We start from the raw sequence: 17,181 nt of genomic DNA, 5'->3' as shown, positions 1-17,181 counted from the left end.
TGTACCTTCTGGAACGTGCTTCACAATTGCAACTGTGTCACACTGACTCAACTCCTCAAGTCTCAGTTCAGACATCTGCTTTTCTAGAAAAATCTCCCTAAATCTCCCAACCCCGTAATTAGGCATCTTGACCCTGTGTATACATTTATCATGGCATTTCTCTTAATATATTAAAATTAATTTTTTTCCCTACTAGATGGTGATATTTCTAATAGACTGGTTTGTCTTTCATTCATCTTTGTACACTCAGACATTTTTCCAAAGTAAATAATCCAATTTCTTTTCAATGTTCTTTCACTGATTTAATTTTCCAACTTTTAACTTGCTGTGTGTCACATGGGACTTACCGACTTGAGGTTTGGATTCTTCATCTCTAAAGTGAAAGGGTTGGACTAAATAAAATGTCTCTAAGGTCCCTTCTGGGTCTAAAATTTCAGGCAATAAAAATGATTGAATATTTTGCTAAAAAGCTAATCACAATGCCTGCCCCAGCCATACCCAGTTCTACATGGCATGAAATGACTCTTTAAAAAATTATTGTTCTTGTTTGTTTGTGTTCTACATGACACCACCTCACCCTTGGCTCTAGCAATGGTCCCTCACCAGAGACATCACATATTAAGTCATACCACATGAAATTGCTGATATTTGCTTATTTTGACATATGCACCTGTTAATTTTAGGTGGATCAAACTAACATCTGACTATTCAGAGAATGGTGGCATGGCTTCGTAATAAAGTTTGAGTAAGATCAATATGAGTCCCTTCCCAGAATTGAATAGTGAAACAAACCAAGAACCAAGCAATTGGCAGAATGTGGAAACTGCACATAAGACTGAAGAGGTAGGAAGCAGAGGACAGGTCAAAATGGGGAAGGAGGTGTCTGGAGATGCAGGGTCATGGTGACCTGAAATTGCAAGGAAACAATGTCCATTTGTTAGCGGAAAGCATGAGGTAAGGAAAAGAGATACTCAATAGAAAGATGAAGTAGCGAAAGGAGAACGGAGTAGTGAGCAACTGGGCCATGTAAATACTGGAGTTCCTTAGTATATACACATGAATGCCAGCTACCATAGTCCCACTGCCACCTTGGATCCACTGCCAATTCAAATAATCCTCAACTGTGATGTAGTTTTTTACCTTTCTCCTCTCAATACCCATCTTCCCATGACCAACCATAACTTGACGTTCCTAGAAGCAACCACTATAACCTGAAGCCAGATAAATAAAACAAATATTAAAACACAATACCAGGCAAGGCTTTAAAGGCTTTATAATAATGGTGGCTACAAGCCAACATGTGTCTGTCACATGCCTGGCACTTTATGTATTATTTACATCCCTAAAGGCAGCTCTGGGATGTAAGCATTACTAATCCCACTTTACAGATGAGGAAACTGGAACTCAGGAAGAATGGAAGGATTTGTCCAAGGGCACACAGCAGATAGAGCTGAAGTCAAACCCAGCTCTATTGTTCCAGAGTCTGAACTCTTCCCACTATGGCACACTGCCTCCTCAACCCCTGAAATGCAAAGTGATGTTAGAATTAGAAAAGTTTACTCCGAGTCTTTTTTGTATAAATCATATACAAGTTATCCACCTAACTAAAAACATATGAAAGACTTCCCAGTTTAGCCTTGGTTCTGGCATTATCAGCAGAGCTATTTTGATTCATGTATTTCCTAATAAATCAAATGTTTGCAACGGCCTCAGGCCTCCAGGTAGGAAATACACCTTCTGTAGTGCTCAACATCTACTGGCTTTGGATTAACACTCTGGAGAGAAGCACAACCTAAACAAATTTATTTTGTCCTAAAAATCAGGACTATTTGTGAATCACATGGGAATGTCACCATCTGACTGAGATAAACTAGTGAGTTTGATATGGGATACTTATGCTAATTAGATAATCGCCAGAGTATACCTATACAAGTATACTTCTGTTATCTTCATTAAAATTAGTGTTACATATGTATAGGATACAGTAACAAGCATGACAGAAAAGATCCTGCTCTCATGGAGTGTATATTTTAGTGAGGGAAATTGATTTTAAAAAAGGAATTAGAAATAAATGCAATCATTTTGGGTAGTATTAGCTTTCATAAATAAAATGTTTCAAAAACAAATGAGCTGGGCTTCCCTGGTGGCGCAGTGGTTGAGAATCTGCCTGCCAATGCAGGGGACACGGGTTCGAGCCCTGGTCTGGGAAGATCCCACATGCCGCGGAGCAACTGGGCCCGTGAGCCACAGTTGCTGAGCCTGCGCGTCTGGAGCCTGTGCTCCGCAACAAGAGAGGCCACGATAGTGAGAGGCCCGCGCACTGCGATGAAGAGTGGCCCCTGCTTGCCACAACTGGAGAAAGCCCTCGCACAGAAACGAAGATCCAACACAGCCATAAATAAATTAATTAATAAAAAACAAAAAAAAACCAAAAAAAAACAAATGAGCTGGAGTAGAGAGAAGGGGCTATATCAGATGGAGGTGTCACAGAAACCTTCTCATTATATTTGACTTAAGGCCTGAATAACGAGCAGAAGCAAGCCACATAAATGTTAGAGAAAAAAATTCTCAGGCAAAGAGAATAGTAAGCTCAAAGGCTCCCAGGCAGAGGCAACCTTGACATGTTATCAGAACAGAAAGAAGAGCTGTGTGGCTTGAGTCATACAAGTGAAAGGAAGAGTCAGAGAAGATGAGATCGCAGGCAGATGAGGTAGAAATTCGTATGGCACATAAGGAGTTTGGATTTTACTCTAAGTGAAAATGTGGAAATGCTGAAAAATTTTATGTATGGGAATGACCTGAGGGCACATAAATGCTAGATGATCACCACAGGAAGACTACCTGAATTCACTTACATTCTTCTATGTTGAAGACCTCAGTGTAATATCCATCACTTTGGTCAATGTATCACCACCCAGTGTCTGGTCCTTAGGCTTGTAGGACAAAACTTGATTTTTTTTCTATCACATCAAATGAAAATATATCTCTTAGGGTTAAACGCACCCTAATTAAGGACTTAAGGATCTAGGTACAAAGCCAGAATGGCCATATACCAATCTCTAATAAATTATCAGAGAGTCCAATAAACTCAAAGTCCTTTTGCTTCAACCCCCGGCATTTCTCTCCACTTTGCTAATGAATCTGGAATAGTGCAAGTCCACTGACTAAAACTCTCTCTCCTCGGGTTAGTGCGGCCTCTCTTGTTGCAGAGCACAGGCTCCAGACACACAGGCTCAGTAGTTGTGGCTCACGGGCCCAGTTGCTCCGCGGCATGTGGGATCTTCCCAGACCAGGTCTCGAACCCATGTCCCCTGCATTGGCAGGCAGATTCTCAACCACTGCGCCACCAGGGAAGCCCCAAGACAATTCTTGAAATCCAAGTAGCTTTAATTGTTTCTAAATAAAAATTCAGAATGACATAAATACTGAATGGCTCCTGGGCAATGTGTCACCGCAGGTTAAATATGTTTTGCCCCGGAGACTGCAGTTCATAGGGTATAGATAACAAGAGGAATGAAATTGGTGATCCCAGCTAATTCAGAGTGGATATTAACATATATCACCTAACTGTCTCCAAATGTGACCCTATTTTCACTATCAGTGTCTCTGTCCCCAGGAAACTGTTGCTAGTGAGAGAAAAGGAGGACAGAGGAGAAATGTGAGGGTTCTGTACCGGTGGGAAGGGCACAGTAACAAGACTGAAAAACTGGAAGCTTCTGATCTATTCTTTTCATTCTCTCTCTTTTTTAAGAACAAGGAAGAAGAAATAGCATCTCATTTCTTAGCCTAAAGGGAGCATAAAGAACAACATCCTCTAGGAATGCCAGGACATTTCCTTTTTTTTCTCTCGAGTATTTCTGATATTTTGTTACTAGAGAGGGGAAAAAATTGCCTATATAATTTTTTTAAAGTTTATCAAATCAGCACTTACCAATTATTGCCAAATTTTGTTCCTTGAAAACTGAGAGAAAAGAAAAAAATCAGAATAGGTATCTAAAAGAAGACTAGATGGAGAATGCTCAAACCCTTTAGGAGCCAAACAAAATCTACGTTTCTGTACTATTAAGTATAGTATAAAAAGGCAAAGTCATGGGCATTAGCCCCATAGGGGCCAGTTAGCTGGACTCAAATTCAAGGCCACAGAATACATATCTAACTTTGCTGCTGGCAGTTAATTATATCAATGACCAACAGGAGGAATAGAAAAGTGTCTTCTCAGTGTCTATTTTAAACTTTGCCTAACACTTTCAGCTTGGCTGTTATCATTGTCAAAAAATTTTTTTTAAATTGGAAGTAATTTTAATATCATATCAATGTTAAATGTAGACATATTTATCAGCTGCTATACAGACATGACATTTGTAAAATATAACCAGGTGTCTCTTTTGTAGACGGGATTTTAGTATTTTATTTGTCCAAAGCTAAGACCAAATAGTCTACTTTATCCTCATAGTTCATACTATGGTTTTTCTCATTGTAGCTTTCTCCACTCCAAAAAAAAAAAGCTTATAAATATCATAGTAAATAATCATGAGAGTTTTAAAAAGTCTTAACAATTGTTTTTGCTTCTCCTTTCTAAATTATATCATGGGTAAATATACATACTTAACTTCTCTTGACTAAAGACTTCATTTTTAGAACCAGGAAGAAATACCTAAGTCTTAGTTTTATCTTCTTCTTTGGTATAATTTTCATAGGTTTTGCATAATAAGATATTAAATGACTTTACAGTGTTATGGAAAAACTAGAGTTTCAGGGTTAAGCAGAAGTATTATTAAAATATCAATATTATAAGAAAAATTCTATGCTATATGTAGGGAAATGTTTAATATATGTTTTTAAAATACATATTGGAAATAGAAAACTAAGCTTTGCATATTGATAAGGTGATGGGTGGCAATACCAACTGTTGAGTCAACTGAGTAAAGATAAACATGACACAATATTGCAATGTGTTAAAACATAGCTTTCTGTTTCATCTGTAACTATTTTTGCAAAAATTTAAAAACAGTTTGCTAATTACTATTTGGTGAAACTTTCTTGACAATAGCCTGTTAAAGGTTGTGAGAAAAAAGTATCTCCCTTCCTTCCTCCCTCCCTCCCTCCCTCCCTTCCTTCCTTCCTTCCTTCTTTCTTTCCTTCTTCCCTCCCCCATTTGTTTTTTTTTTCCTTTCCTTCCCTCCTTCCTCCCTTCAATGTTTAAATATGATCAGATTCCATGTCATACCTGCAGACTAAAGCAGAAAATTCTGGAAGACTGAGAGAAGCCCACTGCAAGTTTACAGAGCCTGCTGACTGCTCTGGAAGTCAGCAAGAACCAGGAGTACCCAAGTTTCCTTAAGGTTCATGTGAGAAAATAATAACTAACATTTATTGAGGACGTATTATGTGCCCACACTCTTCTAAGCTCTTTACATAGAGTATCCTATTTAATTTTCATAGAACTTCACTTTCTACAATTGAAGAAATTTTCTCGAAAGAAGTATTTTAACTTGTTCAGAAGTTTAGACAGATAACTATTATGGAGTCAAGATTCATTTCTTTATACTCTCTCCTTTGTGATCAGGTTTGAACACAGAGCTATGAATCATCCCTACCTAAGTGTTTCCAAGTTGAGAATTCTGGAAAGAGGATATACAACCTAGAGCAGTGACTTTCATCTTTGCTCCTGTAAAGTTTACTTCAGGCATGAGAGACACAGTCAACAAAATTGACTGGAGAAGATAATGCGATACTGAAAACAGATAGTGTAATGGCAGCACACTCAGGCATGGATGTATGTATATTTAAGAATCAGTACGTAAAGTCCACTGTCTGTCTGGTTTACTCGCTCTGGATCTACAGATCTTGACAATGGTTGTCAGTTAGGGTCCAGCCAGTTTATACATCTAAATCAAACAATACATAATGGGGTTCTTTAGCCAGTCAATTGTGAATGACTAAAGCTCCGCTATGAGACAAACAATAAGGTTTCCCAAACTTTCTTGTGGCTGAATGTCTAAGACTATGCCCTGGTTTATTTTTAATGTTCAGAAGCATAAAATCCAAGATTGATGGTGACATGATAAGAATGGTCATAGGAGGAGGGATGTGTAAAAGAGAGAAGAAAGAAAATAGAGCAAGGTAAAAAAATATATATATGGTAACCACGTAGGAATTCCATTGCTTGTATATTCATAGCACTTCTTTCTTCCCCATGGAAGTGGGAAGAAGGGCCGTAATAATTAATCTATATGTCATTATTAACTCTGTCTTCAGGCAATTTAAAAAACGGGAAATATTATGTTATTTTACACAATCATCCTAAAGGGTTAATCGACATTTCCTGTGAAAGGAGCAATGATGTTTAGCCAAATGGTTTTAAAAAAGCAGACAACAAAAAATAGCTTCAATAATTCATATTAATTCAAGTCCTATGGTTAATGAGGCAAATGGAGCGCTCTCAGAGGGGATAAAAGCACAGAGCAGCAACATCAAGACTCTTCAAACCACTGCTGGCGAAAGATACTGTAGGTCCAAAATACCCCCTAACCACCTACTATTCATACTTTACACTCGGGAAAAACTTACTATCATTCTAATTTTGCAGATAGTAGCTAAAACAGTGCCTATACAATTATAACACAAACAAGCAACTGCTTTTATTCTTTGTCATTATGGTTCTTAGCCTTCATGACGCCATCCAATTTGCCTGAAGTGTACACTGTATTAAACTTCTACTCATTTGATCAGGCACAGAAATAGTGGGGCTATGATCAGCTCTATACAGCCCAACAGTGAGATTGTTGTCAGGCTAAAGATATATCAAAGTTGAAAACCAAATCAGGGATTGGATTGCCAAATAGGATGATGAATAGTCAGTCTGAATTGTTTAGAAAGATGATGGATTCATCAGAGATCAATCCTTTAAAGTCTAAATACATGTTCATTTTATGAACATTAATTAGGCAGTGGCTATGTAGTATGTGTTAGGCACTGTGCCAGGCACTAAGGATAGGAAAAAGAATAAAACTTCCCTTGTGAGTTCTAAAATTCTCCATCACTATTCCCTCGGATTTAATGTAATAATGCAACCTACTCTAGTAGTACCATACTCTGATGAAAGTAGCAGGAGAGAAAGGGGAATTTAGCTTCATAAGGAGAAGTTCTTTTTGGGGCTGAGTTTTTAATGAATGAGGAGGAAAGAAGGTAAAATTGCATTCATTCACTCATTCACCAGGTATGTACTGAACATCCGTTGAGTACCAAGATCTTTGTGGTACTTTAAGAATATAATGATGATCAAGGTAAGATGTCTGCCTTTAGGTTGCTTATCGTCCTGTGGAGACTCCAAGTATGTAAAGAGCTCCCTCTCCCCCAAACACACACACACACACACACACACACACACGCACACAAAAGCAAGTTGAAATCAAGGAAAGGTAAATAATTTGATGTGGCTGGAGAACAGGGTGCAGGGGAAATGTAAACATCTAATCCTGTCCCCTCTTCTCCTTTCCTACCGCTCACTCCTCCCCCTGCTGCTTTATTCTGGTGCTGATTATTTTCTGTCTGAGCCAATGCCACAGTATCCTAACTGGACTTTCTACCTGCAATTTCACTAACCTCCAAACAACGCCATATAATTCTACTTCAAAGGCTCTCATGGTTTCAAGAAAAACTCCTCCACAAGGCAGTCAAAGCCTTTCACAGACTGGCCCCACTCACTTACCCAAACCCTTCCTCCCGAACCCCCGCTGCCTTTCCTTGCACCTGACGTCTTCTCTCTACCAAGCACATCGGCCCAGTGGTATCGTCTTTCTCAAATCTCCAAGCTTTTGTACACTCTGCTTCCTGTATCTGGACTGCCCTTACTTCTTTCTGCATCTAGGGAAGCCTCCTTATCTTTGAGGACTATCTCCTTTAGGAAGCTTCTCTGACTCTCCTGGCCCGCATCAGTGCCCCTCCTATGGACTCCCATAAGTCCACGTGGTTACAGCTGCCATAGGGAAGTCCATGTTATATCATTTTCACTATGCTGTTGACTGTGTCCTTCATTAGGTCTGGAGTCTCTACAAAATAAGGGCCACATTTTTGGTTTCAGTGGCATCAACATCTTATACCATGTCTGATAATAGTAACTCTACAAAATATATTTGTTTAGTGAATGAATGAATGAATTGTTGATTCAAGTGTTTGATTAAAGCAGTTTAGATCACATGCTAATATTTTATCCTCTATACCATTAGACAATAAAGAAAAAAGTAGCCTTTTTTCTTAAAGGGTCAGAGAGTAAATATTTCAAGCTTGGTCTCTGTTACAACTATTCAACTTGGCCTTGGTAGCACAAAAACAGCCATAGGCAACAAGTAAATGAATGGATATGGCTGTGTTCCAATACAATTTTATTTACAAAAATAAATGACCAGCCTGCAGGCTGTCATTTGATGACCTTGGCTCTATACCATAGGTCACAGACTCAAATCCCACAAGTCAGATCTGCTGCAAAAACACATCTTTGTTGTTGTTGTTGAGAGATAATTCTTCATGGGTCTCTCATGTCTCTGCACATCACACAAGCAGAAGCACTGATGGCCTTTGTTGTTCCATACTATCTTTGCAAGGATGTTCGTATAGTGAACAGAGTTGGAAGCTAGAGATAGTGTCCCCTTCTAGAGTAGAGGGCAGACAAGCATACTGCCTATTATAAAATGCTCAGGTTCCAAAGCTCAGGGTTTCTCTCCTGTAACACAACCCACTACGTATGCAGGTTCTCATGACCCTCTTCATGTAACCTTTTAGGAATTGGACTTCAGGAACCAGGAGACATGCTGACACTGGCTGTTACTATGACCTTAAGTAATAATGTCTTTTATCCCTCTTGTGTTCCACCAGCATCTATGAAACCGTAGCAGGCTAAAATGTAGGAGGATAAGGCATCAGACCCCTCATGGTGCTTGATGGTTTTTCCTAAATCACACTTTAAATAATTAGAGCTAAGTATGTTCAAATGGCAAGAACTAAGTGGCATCTGTCTCCACAGTCACCATGCCTCTCAGCTATTTTCTGACCCAGATTGCTTCACTGATTTATATTCCTTTTCTGACTCCTATGGGCCTTTGATTCTGTGACCCCTGCTCAAGGCAATAAGGTGCCATCAAAAGCATGGAATTAGATCTGTGTTTTAGAAAGACGATTCTGCTGACAATGTGTAGATGAATTATGGTGAGGGAAATCCAGAACGAAATGTTGGAGGACAAGGTAATATTCCAGAATACGAAGAATGAAATGACGAATACAGTAGATGAAAAGGAAATGTTTCCAAGGAATTATCAGGACTTGGTGCCATATTGGTATATCCTGTGTGGGAAAGAAGGACATTGTGAATTATGCTTGTGAGCCATTGGATAGTAGTGATGCCCTTAATTGAAAGTGAAATTGGGAGGAACTTGATATAGCTTTGATGAAGAAAGGAGTCCAAGGAAACACTGAGGACCTGAAGGACCAAACTTATGGAACCTAAAGAAGATTTAGCTATAGATGTTAATAAGCAGTTGAGTCCATCACTCTGGAGCAGATTGGCAGATTGTCTATGGGTGAATTTCAGAGAGTTTGTAAAGCCTGAAAAAACAAATATAAATATAAAATTTAGTATACTTGTTACCTAGTTGTCTTTTTTCTTCTTCTTCCTGGTGTTGATGTCTTTCATTAGACTCTAAGGGGCCTCTGGTAACTCTCTAGCAAAGGTTGGCTGGAGTTAAAGATTTGGGACTCATCCTGAAAATGGTTGAAATTATACTCTGGAATGTGTGTATGGTAAGAAGAGAAGAGAAGAGGGCTAAGAAAAGTAATTGGAGAAATAAACACAAATATTTTGGGGAGACAGAAACAGGAAAGTTTCAGAAAGGAAAGCTAAGCCTTCAGAGGAGTCAAGTAGATTAAGGCCTGAAACAAGGCCATTAAATTTGGTGACTGGTAATTTAAGCAGGTCTGGAAGCCAGGCTTCAGTGGGACTTAAAAAAAAAAAAAGGAAGATTAGAAAGTGAGGGCAGCATGAGTGAGCTATTTTTATGGGTTGTCTGAGTCTGAGGATTAGGATGAAAGATTGGATTTTAAGGAAATTTGAGGGAATTATTCAGGATGATAAGAGACTTGAATATGTTGGAAATTGAAAAGGAGACACCAGAGGAATAAGGTAATTAAAGATGTTATAATAAGGGCAAAAGTTATGAATGTGTGACTATTCAGAGCATGTTTAAATTCCTTACTTCTCCCCACCCCAGGCCCCATGCCCTCATCTCCACCCTAGCCTTATCAGCCACATTGCGGGAATTGTTGGAGAGGAGAACCAGATAAGAGACTGAAGGGTAGGGAAAAAGAAAAAGAAAGGATAGAAATTTACTGGAGAGAGCGTAGGGTAAGTTTGAAGGAAAAAGAAAAAGGCCCTCACCATAGGCAATTTATGATGGGGAATTGAAAGTCTGGAGGTAGAGAGAAAGAGGTATCAAAGCAGCAAGTGAGAAAGTGGTAGAACAAGAGGAACAGTGGAAAGTGGATTTAAAGAGTGGAACTGTGTATTTTATTTTATTTATTTATTTATTTGGCCGCACCATGCATCATGCGGGATCTTAGTTCTCCGACCAGGGATCAAACCCGTGTCCCCTGCAATGGAAGCACGGAGTCTTAACCACTGGACCACCAGGGAAGTCCCTCGATTTTTAAACAAGACTTCCTTTCACGATTTTTGAGAACTGAAAGTAAAGATCTGGATTCCTTTTCACTCCCATCGTTTGCTAGAGTGTGTTTCTTTGAGTATCATGCCATATTTAGACTGGACTTCTTGGGGCTGCAATATTTATTTGGATTACACAAAAAATGAGGAGGTTACTAACAGTACAGCTCTGAGTAGGACCAGAATTTTCTCTTCCAGAAGGTACTTTGTACATTCAAGGCCCCAAATCCCAGCACAGTATAGCAGTAGTGTTTAGGCTGACAGGATGGACAATTATGAAGCCAGTGGTAGAAAGGAGATACAAGTGGTGAAAAGAAAATTTACATGTTCTTTACTTCTCATTCTAAAAGCCAGGAGAGTTGAAGGGCAAGAAAGATGGCGGAATGATTGTCTTCTATGGATTACTACCTCCGGCCCCTTCCACCCTAAGCTTGGGGAAAGAGAACGAAGATTGGAAATGGGGAGGTGGGTTGGGAGATGGGAACAGAACATCTACGAGTGAAGCAAAGCTAAGAATGAGGAGAAAAGTAGGAAAAATACCATTTGGCCAACTGTTCTTTCCTCTTTTCTTTCCCTGGAAACCAATCACATTGACACTCCTGTCCAACCCAAACTATTTTAGAAAGCGATAAGGAAAGAAGAAAAGGAAAGGGAAAAGAGAAGATAAAACCTGAAGGGTTAAAACGCTTATTTAACTTCTCCTTCCATTTTCTTCTTCATTTTTACTTGGCACCATTCATGCCAACCTCAACCTGGAGCCTCCATCCACCAAGATTCTATTTGACTTGTGCCTATGTCTGCTCCTTAATGCCATACTGCTCTACTTCAAGATCCTAGAGGTAGCACCAGTGGCTTGAGAAATTCCATCTTCCTCTGGCTGTCTCATAGGAAGTGTTCTATAATCTAGGACTAAGATTGTAACAGGCAAGACATGCTCCTGATACCTGGAACTTAAAGTACAGAATTCCTGTTCCCTTATTCACATTGTTTCTGCCCTAGATTCTTTCTGATTCAGACAATACCTAGTATAATATAAGTGGGAGAGGGATAATCAAGAGAAGAGGGTGTTGCTTATATTTCAAAGGCCTCAGTTAGTTTTCTAACCATTTAGTAAAACACTTTGTTTGACCTCATTGCTTTTTGATATTTACTTAAAATTCAGCATTAGCGAAGTACCACTGTGAATTGTTTTATTTTTCCCTTTGTAATTTAACAACGACTGTTTTTAGTTGTATGAGGCTTTAGGGGCTACATGCAAGTACCTATTTTTCATTACATTTTAATTTATACAAACACTACAGAAAATAGGAAGATATTATCTCAATAAATGGTAGCTATAAAAATTTGCGGGTTAAAACTCCACCATAGAAAAACATCTTTGAGGTTACTTTAAACAAAAGGTATAATCCCACACAATTGTGTGTATTCACTAAGTTTTTGGACAGATAATTTCAAAATTTCCAACTGAATTAATACTTGTAGATTCATAGTTTGGTCTCAAATCACCCTAAATACCTGAAAAGCTTACTAGCTTAATGGAATGAGTTTACATAAAAAAAAGTGGATCATAATTTTTTTGTCCTGGCATAAAATCTTTTTATAACCTACCAGAAAAGTTAAAAAGCCATGTTCATAAAATATTTGCTATCATTTGCCTGTGTGTTTCTAATTATTTCCATATCTTGGAACCAGTTTGTCTCCTGCAATCACATAAAATAAACAGCAAAACATGGTTTTTATTTGTTCAGATTTGAGCTGTAGACATTGCTTCTCAGTAATATTAAATAAGTTATTTAATTCGCTTCTGTTTAAATATTGATAAAGTTTATTATTTGTACTCCAGATTCTTCCACAACCTAGAATAATTTAGATAATTAATAGAATTTTCGATACATTTTAGAATAATTTAAATTAATATTTAATTCACAGTTCTGTTTGATATCATAAAAAGTAATGATAAATATGAGTATTTTGGCAACCCGTAATTCTTTAATAGCATTCTCTTATGGAGATAAAATGTTTAAATATTAATTAATTTAGTACTATCAGAACTGCATAGTTATTAGGTATTTCCAAATTTGGAAGAATTTTCATTACACAGGAACTGGGTAATGAAAACAGAAAACTAAAAGTCCTCCTCTAGTCCTTATAGGGGACAGATCAAATGAAATTTTCTAATAATCTGGAGATGTTTCATAATTGAACACTTAGTAGTCATTTCCAAAATAACAAATATAAGGCTTCATTATGAACTAGGATTTTCAAGTACATCCACGTCTGTCTCTATACCAAATAGGTTTTCATTACTCAAGTAGCATATGGTAGTAAATGAACCAGAAAGGAACATGTTGCATTATTTTTCTGCATTAAGTGCCGACATTATCTTTTTCACACTGTGTGTGTGGTTTTATGTAATGAGAATCCTTTTAGAGACAGTTTGGAGGTACACGCTCTATTCTAGCTGATACCTTTTTGAAGGAGCCCATTTTCAAAGTAACATACAGTGTGTGAATTATGCTCAATCTAATTATCATGCAGTACTTTGGGAATTTACTCCTAAATGGCTGCTATTAACATAAACAAGTCAATTTACATGTCACAGTGAGGTTCAGGTTAAAAGAAAATATATAATGGATTTCTGTATATTTGTGATCTATTTTAACTATGCTTTTATTTAAAAAAAAAAAAGAAGATAAATAGATGTACTGATTTTTCTCCATATAAACTTTGCTCTTATAATAGCCATGTGAATAGTTCGTGGTAGTTTTCACCATCAGTCACATATATTTTTTGAGTGCCTACTATGTGTAAACATTGTTCTGGGCAAAGGCCTTCAAAGCAGATAGGTCTCTGCTCTGGCAACAACTACTCTGAACTAATTTTGCCTCAAATCTTTGCAATAACAACTTCAGAAATTTAGAGGAAAAAACACTACCATCAAAGGGCAGGGACGCTTGGCAAACAAAGCGGATATTTTTCCGTTTTGAAATGAGACCTTGTAATACGGAAGAAAACTTAAGTGTAATGCAAGTTAAATGTTTTTAATACATTCAAATTAAAAACATTGAAATTGGTTAAAATGTGTCATTAAACTGATGAAGTCAGCAAGAAGATAGGCACTATGTAGTTAAAGGAGAAAAAAATTTACAACATGGATATAGAATCATTAACCCAAATTTTCCTCAATCTTTTAAAATTAGGATGATTCACCAAGCTCAGGGAAGAAGGCCAGAAGGAGTTATAAACATACTTTTCAGAGAGGTAAATAAGTATCATGAAAAAAAAGTTAGATTCATCTTGATGAGTGAGTCAATTTGAGCATTAAAGATATATGGTTATTCAGTTGTAATGTCTTTTTCCTGGCATTGCACCAGAGCATAGGCTATATTTTCAGGGAATTTAAGTTCTATGGAAGGAGGACATTTGACAAAGAAACATTTCCAGATAAGAGAGTCGCAGGATCTCCTTTTCTGGAGGTATGTAGGGAAAAGCATTTTGGTTTTGGCTGTGTCTACAAAGCAGCCACATAAACTGAAAAATAAAACCTCATTCAAGCAAAAATTAGGGGTTCCTCATCTAATTCCAAATAACTGCAGTGGTTATTTTCTCTAGTTTTATCATTATTACATAGACATGTCTCTTGTTCTATCAAAAAGCCCAAGAATGGTTTTGGTTGGTGGCTTTCAAAATCAGAGAACCTTTATATGCACAAAAGCTGAAGCTGATTATGACATAAACTTTTAATTATAATCTAAGGGAAAAAAATAAAAGCCAATGTATGTTGGTTGGAAGACCGTGAGTTATTATCAGGGGGTATGACATCTAATTCATTCATCCATTCAATCATTCATTCTTTCAACAAATACTCATCGTGCATTTACTAAGGTAGGTGGGCAACAAGCAAACTTCTTCAAGAAGTCTAACTTACATTCTAGGGCAACAAAATGGAGAGCAAAATAAAGATATTCTCTGCTTCAGGGACTCGGGGTTTGATCATTACAATAATAGCAAGAGGAGGAGAAGGAGGAAGATGAGGCAGAGAAGGAAAAAGGGAAGGAAAAATTAATCTTCGCATATATAGTAAGGCTGAGAACAGCGCTTGTTACAATGAAAAACCTCTTCTTTTCTAGTTTATTGTTGCCTCTGAGTCATCTCAACCAAATATTTTATGTTTTCCAACTATAGTGGTTACATTTTGCTTAATTTTCAGCACATTATTTTAATGGCACAACTTTGAATTTTGTTTTGGAACAAAAGCACTGCTACAGGATTAAGCTGCAAGTGTAGTTTTAAGATAGAAGGAGAGTGAACTCGATTTGGAAACAACTTTTCCGGCAACGGTACTTTTTTTAAATTATGAATTATCCAAGAATAGAGTCCAAATTCACTTTTGAAATTATCCCCTAGAATTCTAGCCTCCTTGAGATTTTCAGGATCTCCTTTGTAAAGATCCAAAATGACGACCAAACACTTTTTACATCTATTCATACCTTTATTACTTAAAAAAAAACAAAACAAAAAAACTTTTAAACTTGACTGATTTATTTCAAACACTCGTACAACTGAACTAAGAGGGCGGGGTAGGGGGGAAGGGAGTGTTTCTCCAGTACCCTTAAAAAGAATGTAGTGCTATTGTGTTCATAGTTTAATCTGCTGGGATTCCATAACCGAGGAAAGATGGGTGTCAGATCTCCACGCATAATCTTCAGTACATCCGGACCTGAGAAACGCAGGTGGAGAAAACGAAAACAAGATAAAACTGAAGCAAGCTTGCCTTTAACTTTATAAGAATGTGAATCAAATAGTGTAGGGGAAAAAAAAAGCCGTCATCAGTTTCAGGATTGGGGCTGAGACACCGACTCTACCTGGATTCCCTGTTTCTGCTCTGTGCAGATACAGCTAATGCACCACTGAAATGGGAGGCGGGTGGACGGGAAAGCCAGAGAAACTTTCTTTTTTTTCTCCTCCATCAGATTGAAGTTAGAACAGGAGCCATACTTCAACAAAAAAAATAGAGAAACAAATGGGGACAGAACACCCACAAGTGCAATGGAAGCCCTTCACCCAGTCCTGGTAGAATGTTCTGGATGTGATACCCTTATAGTTATCTCAGAGCAAGTTAAGTGTCGCCTTCAAGATTAAATATTCTTTTATAGGGAAAAGATACGGCAACCAATACCCCTCACTTCATCCTGCTTGATTAAATGGAGACTAACGATTCAAAGTAAATCATTTTTAGGGATTTAGACGCCAAGTTAAATAAGTAAGTTTTTCATTAGCATAATAAAAACACATGAAAATGCTCTTGTTACTGTACCCAATTTGAAGAAAACACTTAAATAGGAGAGACAATATATCAAAAACTGAAAGTTCCTACAAAATCAAATTAAGAAGTAACTGAATTACTTTTTGCAAAGTATCCATACCAAAAGGCTCTCACTAAATATAAATTTTAAGAGAATATTTTTAAATATTTTTAGATGTATTTTCATTGCAACTCTGAACTTTTTCTCTGATGACCCTTTAGATCTTAATACAATCCACATCCTTATTTTCGTCACCTGAGTCTCCTTTTTAAGTCAAACATTGGTTTCAGATTCTAAAAGTGCTGCTTTAATGTTCATAAATAGGGTAACACACTATCTGAAATAGAGATGGGCAGTTCTGTTTCTAGACTGTGGAGATTTGGCTTGTTTCTTTTTCTGTTTGTGTATGAGCTACCTGGCTTATCAGTTACTGGATAAAACTGGCTTTTCAATTACTTGTATTAATACATTTCAATTTATTTTAATCTCATTTCACGTTTTATTCCATCATCCAATCAAACATTTTCTAACTACTTTCTGAATTTGTTACCAAACTTTGATACCAAACATCATTTCCAAACTTTGCTTTTCCTTTTCACTTTACCATATACACAGTGTGAAGGTGCTGTGGTCTTAATTCCATCCTTCTCTCTTGATTTCAGACCATACCTTTAAAGTGTCCTTATTACTTGCTTTTTGTTTCTTTTCCACTTGTTGCTGTTGCTTTCCTGGGTTTGGTCTTAGTTTTTGTTTTTTGATGCTTGTTAACAGTGCCTCACTTCGCTGGTTCAAAAAGAACTATTATTTGCTCTCTGAGTTTTCTGTTTCTCTTGGTGACTATCAGCTTCTGTTTCCTATTTTGGGGCAGAAAGGAAAAAGCCTGTGAATGATGGGCTCTGATTTCAAGACGAGCCCTTTAGAGCAACTTTCTAAAGTGCCAACCATTTAATTCAGAATCACTCAGGAATCTTTCAAGGAATGCAGATTCCTTGGCTCTCACCTTTTCCTTCCTGGCATAAGATGGGTTTTTTTTTTTTCTTCTAAGAAAACAAAGGTTATTCTTAGATAACAGCTCCCAGGTTATTTCCTTTCTATAATCTATTTCTTTCTCTTTTAGCAGTCACTGAACTTTAGAAATCTCTGAGGATTTTTTTTGGGGGGGGT

The 17,181-nt window shown here is 37.4% G+C and overlaps 1 protein-coding gene across 2 annotated transcripts in view; it reads right to left on the bottom strand.

Annotated features, from left to right (window-relative positions):
- Window positions 1–16,735: 16,735 nt before the first annotated feature.
- The window catches only part of MGST1 (microsomal glutathione S-transferase 1), a 413,587-nt gene continuing 413,141 nt past the window's right edge, over window positions 16,736–17,181 (bottom strand). For both annotated transcript variants that reach the window (XM_059935387.1, XM_059935388.1), the window contains one exon: window positions 16,736–16,871. In XM_059935387.1, the coding sequence (XP_059791370.1) occupies window positions 16,806–16,871 (66 nt within the window). In that variant the 3' untranslated portion in view covers window positions 16,736–16,805. The remainder of the gene's footprint in view (window positions 16,872–17,181) is intronic.

Source organism: Balaenoptera ricei, chromosome 10 (genome assembly GCF_028023285.1).
Source record: "Balaenoptera ricei isolate mBalRic1 chromosome 10, mBalRic1.hap2, whole genome shotgun sequence".
NCBI classification, from domain to species: domain Eukaryota; kingdom Metazoa; phylum Chordata; class Mammalia; order Artiodactyla; family Balaenopteridae; genus Balaenoptera; species Balaenoptera ricei.
This window is presented reverse-complemented; position numbering and strand designations above follow the sequence as displayed.